A 10517-nucleotide genomic window follows, 5' to 3' on the forward strand; every position below is an offset into this window, starting at 1 on the left:
CCAGCCACAGCTTTGACCGGGAACGTCAGTGTGGAGTAGACGGACCAGGCCAGGCTTCTGAGCCTGCTTATATGCCCGCCCATTCCATCACGGGCCTCCACTAGCAGCAGGACACGGCGGCGCAAACGGCCTTCATGCGGCAGCCCAACACCACAGACAGAGAGAGGAGGCAGCCCGACCAGAGAGAGCGTGGCCCAAGGATGATTCCTCCTCGCCATCGCGCCAGGAGGTTTTTCTGTCCAGCTATGTCTCCACTCTTCCAGTACAGCTCCTCGATCGCATGCTCTTTTTGCCGTCAATCTCATCTGCGCCGAGAACTCGATCAATCTAGCAAAGTGCTACTACTTGGGCCGGTATCCTTAAACTTCTCTTTCGTTTCTCCCCTGCCATCGAACTACTTATATACTGATGATGTAAATAAAATGGAGGAGGAATATATACGTTTTGATGCATCTATACTATCTGTCCTTTTTTTTTTTGGCAGAAAAAGATCGTTGAGTGCTAATGTGAAAGTCAGGGGCCTTAGACCTTGCTTCGAGCTTGGCAGAACATAGACACCTAGCTTGGACAACGAAGGTCTAGATTGGCTCGTGAAAGTTGAGGGATCAACTTACTGTCAGCACGAAGTTTATTTGTTGCACCTTAGCTTGTTAAGTGGATCATTAACACTAGAGCATCTCACTGATACAAAATGTCCATGGATCATAATGATAAACAGAGAAACAATAGACAAATTAATATCTGAACAGAGAAAAAGCACAGATTCTGAGCAATCAGACGCATCTGCAAAGCGAACAAGAACAATAAAAAAAAGTTTCACAATCAGGCACACATCGTGGCGACACAATGCACACGGCCACTAGGGAGCGGCTACCTACTGTAGCATTGCCATGGATGCGACCGCCGCCAACGCCATGGCCGCGACAGCCCGGTAACCTGCTCGGACGACCCCGGCGCCATTAGCGTTGGGCGCGGGCGCGGTGGTGGCCGGCGTGTCGGGGGTGCTGTCCGTCGACGACGCGGCCGGCGGCGAGGCGGCGCTCGGCTCGCTGCCGCCGCTGGGGGACGCCGCCGCCGACGAGCGCGCGGGCGCGGGCGCGGGCGCCTTGGAAGGGGCGTCAGAGGACCGCGGCTTGAGGACGCGGATGTTGACCTTCTGGCCGGCGGCGCAGTGGCCGGGCACGCCGCAGATGAAGAAGCGGTGGCCGGGCCTCTTGATGGCAATCTTGTCGTCGCCGGAGGTGTGCGTGGCGATGGGGGTGGAGTTGCTGCAGCTGTCGTAGGCGTCCTTCGTCACCTCCAGCACGTTGTGGATGCCCTGGGGGTACACGAACTCTGCACGCACGCGGTCATCGTCATCGTCATCGTTACAATTCAGAACGAAAGAAAGCAGGGCGGAAAAACGTGCTCTTTTCGGTAAGTATGATCTTTCTCGATGCCACGATGATCACGCAAAGAACAAATAAAGAAGTGGATGGGATGAAGCAAAACGTGCAGCCGAAGGTACAGCTACCTGTAAAGAGAGTCGAACACTACGTTTGACACAGATGCAGAAAAACATGCTTGCATGGTACTCATGATTGGAAAAATTGTCAAAGTTCTTCACTTTACAACTACTAGGTTGACAGTAGTATACCGATAGATGCATGGTGGTTGAATTGCAGGTAGATGATAGTTTGGCAATGAAATAACCCTTTGTCTGGCATCTTCATAATAGCCCTATATGGTTGTTTATTGTGTACTTCATATCGAGTATGCGGCCTTATTTCCAACTCCTTAAAAACCAGCCTCGAATTAGAGATTGCAACGCAGAAAGAATGCTGTCAGAAACCATTTCTCACTCCATGGTTAAAGTTCAGGTAATGCATTGACAGATGTAACAGAGACAGCATCGTATGCCCATGGTGCAATAACTATCTACATCAACCAGGCCATGTGTCCATTTCTTGGATTCCTGGCTGGCCTTTTCTGATTCAGATCTCCAGTGGCCCCGTTCGGCCAGTAAAATTGTGGATCATACATATTACGTGAATTCCCTTTACAACTACATAAAGCTTGCAGATTTGAACTACTACTGTGCGATAAGAGTAAGACACGTAAAAGCAGAGGTAAAAGGAACTATTTACCCTAATTCCGTTGCCAATGCCATGGTTAAAGCAAGACAGTTCATCTAAACGCAACGACAAAAGAGAAGAAGGACGCGTTGTAAAAGTACTGACGGCGACAAGAGAGTGGCGTTCATCTTTGCATCAGTGAGCAATGGGGGACAGCAGATGCATGGCGCTTGCTCAACTCAACATATACCTGAACCTTGAGCAATGGTACTACATCAGCGAAGCGCATAGTATTTGCAGATAATGTGGATGTCGTTGTGTAGAGATGATACCACACATGAAACATGCTCCTAAATGGCGTATCAACTGTCAAGCGCAAGCTACGCGAGAGTAAAACTGACAGGAAGGAAACGTGTGCAGCAGTGACGAGCAATGGACTGGACCTGACACTGAAGCTACGTAAACATTGGCAAGAATTATGAACTTGTAGCAATTCTTGAGCGAGAGAAAGGCCGAACTTGCCTATGATGTCTCCAACATGGAAGTTCTTCTTCGTAGTCCAGTCGGTGTAGTTGATGTTGCCGAGGATGGTCCAGCCGGAGCTATCGCCGACCTTGTAGGTGACCGCCGACGAGGTCGCCGCCATCGCGAGCCCAAGCGTCAGCACCAGCAAACCCTTCATGCCCATGGCCATTGCTGCACCTGCTCCCCTGTGTCTAAGCTACACACCCCCTCTGATCTCCCGAAGCTATATATAGCAAGAAGAGATCGAGGAGGAGATGCCAAGAGCAGAGGAGACGCAAGGAATTCAGTTCCACACGCTTTGCTTGCGCCAATGCTTCGCCGAGGAGTACGATTTATAGAGCCTCTTGCTCTCGTTCCCTGCATTGACCGTTTTGCCCCTGTGTTGTGCAAACAATATGCTCTCTGCTTTGCTGTCTGCTCTGCTCACTCGGTGCTGGCAGGTTGCTCTCGCGCGGCGTTTTGCTCATGTTCCTTGAGTAAAGCAAACTCAAAAGCTGGCCGTGAATCCAAGTCTTGATCATGAGCCTGCTTGTGTTGTTGGGTGAGGTCTGAGGTGCCAATGCCATGAGTGAGTGGGCTCTGCTGGTGAGTTGGAGTTGGATCGAGTTGGAGAGTTGGATATCTTTTTCGTTCCATGGAAGCAACAACGGCAACCATGCATGCAGGATTTTGTCTTTCTTTTGATCCGTTTGGTGGATATATGACAGCTTGCAGTGAGGCAGGCCTTTTTTTTTGTTTTATCCGTTCTCTTTTCACATGTGGTATATATGAGGAGAGAGTGACTATGAAATATTTTATTCGGGTTTGCTATGTGTTTTGTTGACTGGACTGACATAGAGCATAAGCAAAGAAGCTTTTACAGGATGTCAGCCCACGAAGTACTATAATTAGTTAGCACTTTGAGAGTCGGAGGAAGCAATCGAACAACGCCGTACACACGTAGCTTGTGCTTTTGTCAAGGAAAAAAACTAAATATTTGTTGCGAGCTCCCTTCACAAGCCTATCAGATATAGTACCGAATATGTTCAAAGGCGTAGAAATAGACAGTTGTATTTAAAAAAAATAGTTATAAATTTCCTGTGTTATGTGGCTAGATGCAGCACGCGTGGATATTGCACATTAATTACTTGCACGCAGTTGAGGGAACATACTCCCTCCATCCTAAAAATAACTTGTTACTCTAGTTTTATCCGACGTCAAAATCTTTAACTTTGACAAATCTTGTAGAAAATATGTAAATTTTTACAATACTAATTAAATACACTACCAATATATATTTCATCATTTTTTTAACAAACGGGTACGAAATTGTGCCTATTTCATTGATATAGAAGAGAGAACAAGAAAACGTCGATAACCAGCTGCGAACAAAAAGGTTACACCCGCGCGAGCCGGGAAGCCAAGTCTTGGGCTCCCGCTCGTATCCACACCTCAGCCTCTACTCTAATTTTGGACAGTAAGGAATGTGCCGGCGCTTCCACCTTGCAGAAGACTCTTGAGTTCCGTTCTTTCCACACTTCCCAGATGACTAACAGGACTAGGCTTGTACTCGCTTTTCCGAGGTAGAGTGCGACCGTCGGTGTGCTGCGACCAGTCGGTGTGCTGCGACCACCAAGCCAAAGCGGCGTCGGCCGGTTGCTAGTTGGTTTTCTTGAGGTCTGGCTGTCCAACCCAATCCGCCACCATACTCCAAACTCTCCTAGTGTATCTGCATCCAGGTGGTGTAGTACGTTGGTTTCTAAGGTCTGTCGCCAGAGAACGCAGGCTGGGTTGTGTGTCCACCCCCTCGAGGCAAGGCGCGCATTTGTTCAGATTCTGTTCTAAGTGGCAAGCCACGTGAAGAACTTGCATTTTGGCGGGGCACAGGCTTTCCAAATGGAGCTAAGTTGCGTTGAGTTCGTACTTCGCTTTGTAGGCCGAAGCTGTTGAATACAATCCATCTGTTGTAACCTTCCATGTAATGTGATCTTCACTCTCTTGGTCGAGGTGGATGTTTACATGTGATCTTCACTCTCTTGGTCGAGGTGGATGTTTTGGATTAGGGGCCACGGTTCCACGAATTCCTGAATATGGCGGGAGGAAAATGTAGTTGAGATGTTGAGGTCTCTAATCCACGTGTTCTACATTAAGGCGGGAGCAGCCGTTCTTTTCTTTTTTTCTTGAGACGTTGTACATCTTTGGCGCTATGTCTCTCGAACGGTGTGCAACCAGGCTGAGTTCCAGAAGCTCATCTTTTCACCATTTCCCAAGTGGATTGTGGTGCATGCCGCGAATAGTAGACGGTCCGTCTCGTCGCTGGGCACGTCGGTGCCCATCCATGCCTTTTCCGGCGATGCCCATTCTTGCCATAACCATCCGAGCCGCAATGCTCTCGCGAACTTTTCCAAGTTCAGGATGCCTAGGCCGCCATTTTCTTTCGGGAGGCAACATCTTATCCAATTAATCTTGCACTTTCCGCCGGTTAACTCCTTTTTGCCGGCCCAGAGGAAGCGCTTACGAATTTTGTCGTGGTCTTGGAGTATCTCTTGTGTTGTTTTAATTGTCGTGAGCAGATATACCGGCTGTGAGGTTAGCACCGATTTAGTGAGGCTCATTCGACCCATGGGATAGTTAGTCTTAATGAAAACATTAAATTTCTGCCTGTAAGGAAGGGATCAGATGCTTAAGCATAAGGTATGTGGAGTTCCACCTGACGTCCATGTACTAATCAAATTTTCTAGGACGAACATGCACAGCAAGGCAGAATCTCTTAAATGCAGCAATGCGCTGGTTAGAAGAATTGATGAAAGAAATTATAGTTCTAAAAGCTTCAAGATATTGCTTAATCTCAATCAAGGCAGATTTAACCATAAGATTAATGATATGAAAAGCACAATGCTGATGCAAGAACACTTTACCAACATAAGCAGATAATTTAGGACTCAGTTTCTCAATAGCATTGGAATTAGCAGAGGCATTATCCAAAGTAACAGAAAACACCTTCGAAATCAAACCATACTCCTCAAGCACAACAGTCACACGACCAGCAATGTTCTAGCCATTGTGAGATTTTTCAATGAGTCTAAAACCAATTATCCTCTTCTCTAATTTCCAATCAACACTAACATAATGAGCAACCACACTAAGGTAATCTTCCTTAGCATTATCAGATCAAATATCAGAAGTGATAGACACACATGAAACACTAGTTAATGATTCTATAAGCTTAGCAAGGCAAGCCTTAAAGTACTTGCTGAAATCTCTAGTGGTGGTTTGCCTAGAGACAGCAGAGAATCTAGGATTATGAGCAAGCTTAATGTCCTCTTCAAATGCAGCAAATTCACCAAAGCATAGAGAAAGATCAAGTCTAGCAATCATTTGACATAGCTGAGTACGAGCTACCTCGGAACTATAATCCCAGTGACGGACACTTCCGTCCGAATTGAACTGGAGCAAAGACTGGGAAACACAAAGCTTTGACTTCCTCGCTCGGCATTTCTCAACATGCCGGTTTAGATGGCTAGTGCCAATAGTAGATCGAGCAACACATACAGTGCCACAATGTATGCACTTAGCAGAGACCCTTATCCTCTTACCATCGATGTCCTTGAAGATCTTTTCGAAGTCCGTCCATCATTCAGAGGTGATGGAACGACTCCTCTTGGTGCTGCTACTCACCATGTTTGGATCAGCAGCAGCTGCTGCTACATCACCAACACCATCGTCGCCATTAGTGATGTCGATTAGTTCGGGTGCGCTGCCGCTGAAGACCTCTTCCCGCGCTGCCTATAGGTCACTCTCGTCATCTAGACGCTGGCCCAGCATCTGAAGCTCATCATTGTAGGTGTGTCCTTGGACCTCCTCCTCATCATCCATCCGGTGCTCTGGTTTCTCAACAGACCGTGTTAGCCGACGCCCTCTGCACACACAAGACAAAAAGTGAGATCAAGCAGTGACAGTACAGATACAAGAAGCATAGAAACTACAAGAAAACGAAAGCAACAGGGATACTAAAAAGAAAGCATAGAAACTACAAGAAAAACAAAGCAACATATGATCCAATACTAATCGGATTTGATACAACATCAAGTTCAAGTCACATAAACTTTTACCTACATTACTTTATCCAATTAAGCAGTGATGCAGAGAATGAGATCAAGAGGGGTAATAGGGGATCGAGAAGCAGAGAAGGAGATCAAGCAGGAGATCAACGGCTTACCTGCAAATCCGGAGCCCCAGAGTGTCCAGCGAGGTGGACAAACAACCGAGTCATCGACTCGCCGGAGCTCTAGTCCCTAAACGGCTTCGCGATGGCGGACGTGATGACCTGCAGATAGAAAAAGTTAGAAAGACCGGCCGTCACCTGCCGGAGCAAGAAGCAGATTAGGGTTAAGGTTAGGGTTAGAGATTGGAGCTCTTACCAATGGTTCCGGAGCACCAGAGCGGCCAGTGAGGTCGACAAAAAATGGATCTAGCAAGGAGATGACGAGAGTGGCCGGAGAGTGGATCTAGTCATCTAGATCTAGAGAGGTGCAAGAGGACGAGAGAGAGGTGGAGAGCGACGAGAGTCGAGGGAGGCGACAACAGGAGAGACGAGTGGCGGGGGAGCCGGGAGGCTAGGATTTCTGGCTGGGGTGGCGATCGACGCTGGCTTCCAGTCATCGGAGAGGGAGGAGACGAGAGGGCGAGAGAGGTGTGAGAGGGCGAGAGATAGTCGAGGGAGGCAGCGATGGGAGAGAGGAATGGGAAGGCTAGGGTTTCTGGTCGGGGAAGGCGCCCGACGCCGGCTCATATACACCGTCCCCCAACAGTCGGGAAGACCTGATCCAACGGTTGGGGAGGGGGCTGGCTGTATCGGGCTAGCGTCAGGCCGACCCAAAAATCGTGCTGGGCTCGAGATGGCCCGGTGTGCTAAGGTTGTGGCCCTGGCACTGGCCCGAGCATAGGGCCGAGCCAACCCAGGCCCTATTGCCCTCGTTCTGGGCTGTGTTAGGGCTAGGCTTTTTAGGGTCGGGCCTCGTGCCGCCCAGCGGGTCTGGCCCATCTGGCCATCTATACCTTGAGGTGAACGAAGACTCTACTTGCGGGGACGAGTGTCTTGAGCTGGCCCCCGGACCACGGCACACTCCCAAGCCCTGGAGTGTCAGCAATGCCGAGCCTGTCGACGAGCTGAGTCGCCTTGTTGATGTAGTCCTCAGGACCGAGGCTCCAGGATTGCTCTTGTGTCACCGCAAATGGGAGGAGGGCCTCCAAATGACATACCTTGGAGTCAAACAGCGTCTGCATGTGGTGCTTGAGCGCTTCGGCTTGCGCACTGAACAGGGCATGCAGTTGTGCGGCTGTCATACTCTTGAGTTCTCCTAGCGGCAGTGGCGGCGCAAAGGCCCCAAGGTTGGAGTGGAGGACCATCCGTGCTGGCAGAAGCGGTGGGGCTTCGTAGCCGTCGGAGCGATGATGGCCCGCTCTGAACTCGCCGTCCCAGCGTCATGGCAAGCGTGTCCGTTCGCGACGGACCACATCGTCCTCCTTGCGCCCAAGCAGCTTGCGCCCACCACGCGCAGGGTGTTCATAGCCCTCCTCGTCGTCGTCATCGTAGTGGCGAGCGTGCTAGGGCATCTGGTGGCGCCCCATCCACCAAGCCGTAGCGCCAGATGTAGGGCCAGCGCACCGGGACGAAGTTCGCCCCATAGTCGCCTCGTGCAGATTGTATGATGCCGCTGAGTAGTCCTCCAACATCGTCAGGTGGATGAACACTTTGTAGCACATTCCTTGTTGCCAGCGCTCCGGCGGGGTCTCGGAGACAAACAGAGGAGGACTTATCCGAGGGCTTGTGTTTAATAAAAACTGGTTTGTTGTTGTAGATGACGATACTTTTTCTACAAACTTAGTCAAAATTAGACAAATTTGATTTAGGATAAAATCAAAGTGACAGGTAATTTGGGGATGTAAGGAGTATTCAGCGATTTTATTCTTTAAAAATATTGTACCCAAAAACGTGCAACAACACACCGCACTGAAGAAGCGTGAATAACGAGTCACAAGCACCATCATTTTTCTTCCCTTTTCAATTATTTACATATGTGTGCTGCGTGCAGAAAATGGTACCGTGCATTCGATGAAAAAAAAACGTAGTGCTTGGATCCGTTCCGTTCCGTTCCTCGGCACTACACAGCGTGTCCAGGAGTCGGAGTAGTGAGTTATCCAAGGCAATTACGAGCTATGGCGTCTGCATGTACCTGACACGGGTCCGTAATACGAGTGCTTCTGCTGCTTCTCCTATCTCTCTCTCTCTCTCTCTCTCTCTCTCTCCATAACATACATCGATCGCTGTTTTACCAGAAGTTCGTGTTATTAATTAATGTCAACATATTATTGTTGCCAGTAGGTATTGTATTGTGGATTTTTTTTAAAAAAAACGTGTGGTATTCGTTTTGCAAGTGCTCTGTTCCGTATATCCATTGTGTTTCCCTGAAACTCTGACGTCTGAACACATTCGTATTAGGCTATTAGCTATGTATAATGTAATCCATCCGCCTCAAATTATACATCGTTTTGACTTTCTTAGATAAATAGATTTTATTATGCACTTAGATATACGCTATATTTAGATGCATAGTAATATCTATGAATTTAGAAACGCTAAAACTAACTATAATTTAGGATGAAAGGAGAGTTTTGCGTATGCATGTTCCGTGCCAACGTACTAGTGTTAGTTATTTGCTCGATTTCTCAAGTTCGATCAATCACTGGTTAATTACCTAGCTACCCTGTGATTTTTGGTAGATACATCTATCATCGGTCATACGAGCTAGAACGCAAGAAGAGTACGTAATTAACGTTAACCTGGGCATCGCATCACCAAAATCAACATTTACATATAGTTCCATGCATCACCTCCACGATCACCAAGAAAACCTGATTATAGTAATAAAATTACATATCGATCGACCCTCCATCAACCACCCAACACCAGCTAAGAGAAAGAGATGGATGAGATCACTTAGATGTCGAAGGTGTTCTTGCCGGTGAACTTGACCTCGATGGGGCTGACGTTCTTGCCGATGCTGCGGAAGTTCTGCCCCACGCCCTGCCTGCCGGCGTTGACCTTCTCCGGGTAGACGCCGTCCTTGGGGTGGAGGTACTGGACCTCGCCGTTGGGGAAGACGCGGTAGAACTGGTAGTTGATCTTGTACTTGGAGCGCAGCCTGGTGCCGAGCGCCAGGCACTGCTCCTTGCGCGCCAGCTTCAGGAGGTTGGGCCCCTCCCGCATGATGGCGGCGCCGCCCGTCGGCATCTCGAACACCTGCTCCTTGGGGGACGTCCACGTGATCACGTAGAACTCCTCCACCTGCGCCTTCCGGAGCAGCCCGCCCGTGCTGCCGCCGAAGATCGGGGACGGGGTGTTGGGGTCAAGCTGCGGGGGCACGAACCCCTTGGGCGCCTCCTGGGTCGCCGCCGCGGGGGCCTCCTCGGCGGCCGCGCGGAGCGGGGCCGGCCCGCGGGAGGACGACGGGAGCGCGAGCTGCGAGGACCGCGGCGCCTTCGCCGCTGGCGACCAGGCCGCGGCCAAGAGGTGGCGCGTCGCGGCGGAGGCTTGCGTGGCCATGGCCATCGTCGGCTTGATTCTCGGACGAGCTGGTGCGGCTTCTTGGAGCGAAGCTAAGAGCAAGATGGCGAGGAGAGATGAGGAGTGGAGGGCGCGGCGCAGGCACGCAGCTAAGAGGTGATGCTCTGCTTTGGTTGGAGACCACGGGTGGCGAAGTGGATAAGGGGATATGAGGCCGGCCAATGGGGAGTCCGGATTTTGATACGTCCTGAAACCGGGCATCCACACATGTCACGTCGGCTGCCACACGTAGCCGCTCTGGGTGTTGAAAGTTGCAGATATCAGAATCTGATCAGCGTCACTGGGAAGTCTGGGAGGAAATTAAAGGTTAGATGACGTAGGTATATGCATGT

The 10517-nt window shown here is 49.7% G+C and overlaps 2 protein-coding genes across 2 annotated transcripts; both read right to left on the bottom strand.

The window, feature by feature from the left end:
* Positions 1 to 647: 647 nt before the first annotated feature.
* LOC117836104 (mavicyanin) lies at positions 648 to 2895 on the bottom strand. The gene is made up of 2 exons (XM_034715475.1): positions 2577 to 2895; positions 648 to 1335 (listed from the first exon to the last, which is right to left on the bottom strand). Exons 1-2 carry the CDS (start codon positions 2746 to 2748, stop codon positions 875 to 877), a joined length of 633 nt encoding a protein of 210 aa, XP_034571366.1. The 5' UTR covers positions 2749 to 2895; the 3' UTR covers positions 648 to 874.
* Positions 2896 to 9390: 6495 nt separating this feature from the next.
* LOC117840393 (photosystem I reaction center subunit II, chloroplastic) lies at positions 9391 to 10287 on the bottom strand. Its single transcript, XM_034720899.2, has one exon. It carries the CDS (start codon positions 10168 to 10170, stop codon positions 9559 to 9561), a length of 612 nt encoding a protein of 203 aa, XP_034576790.1. The 5' UTR covers positions 10171 to 10287; the 3' UTR covers positions 9391 to 9558.
* Positions 10288 to 10517: the final 230 nt, after the last annotated feature.

The sequence above is a fragment of the Setaria viridis genome, chromosome 9 (assembly GCF_005286985.2).
Source record: "Setaria viridis chromosome 9, Setaria_viridis_v4.0, whole genome shotgun sequence".
Taxonomy (NCBI): domain Eukaryota; kingdom Viridiplantae; phylum Streptophyta; class Magnoliopsida; order Poales; family Poaceae; genus Setaria; species Setaria viridis.

Coding starts and splice junctions, on each gene's coding strand:
- LOC117836104 (XM_034715475.1), bottom strand. CDS start 2,748: ATGGCCATGGGCATGAAGGGTTTGCTGGTGCTGACGCTTGGGCTCGCG. Junction 1,336..2,576: donor CCATGTTGGAGACATCATAG/GCAAGTTCGGCC, acceptor GCGTGCGTGCAG/AGTTCGTGTACCCCCAGGGC.
- LOC117840393 (XM_034720899.2), bottom strand. CDS start 10,170: ATGGCCATGGCCACGCAAGCCTCCGCCGCGACGCGCCACCTCTTGGCC.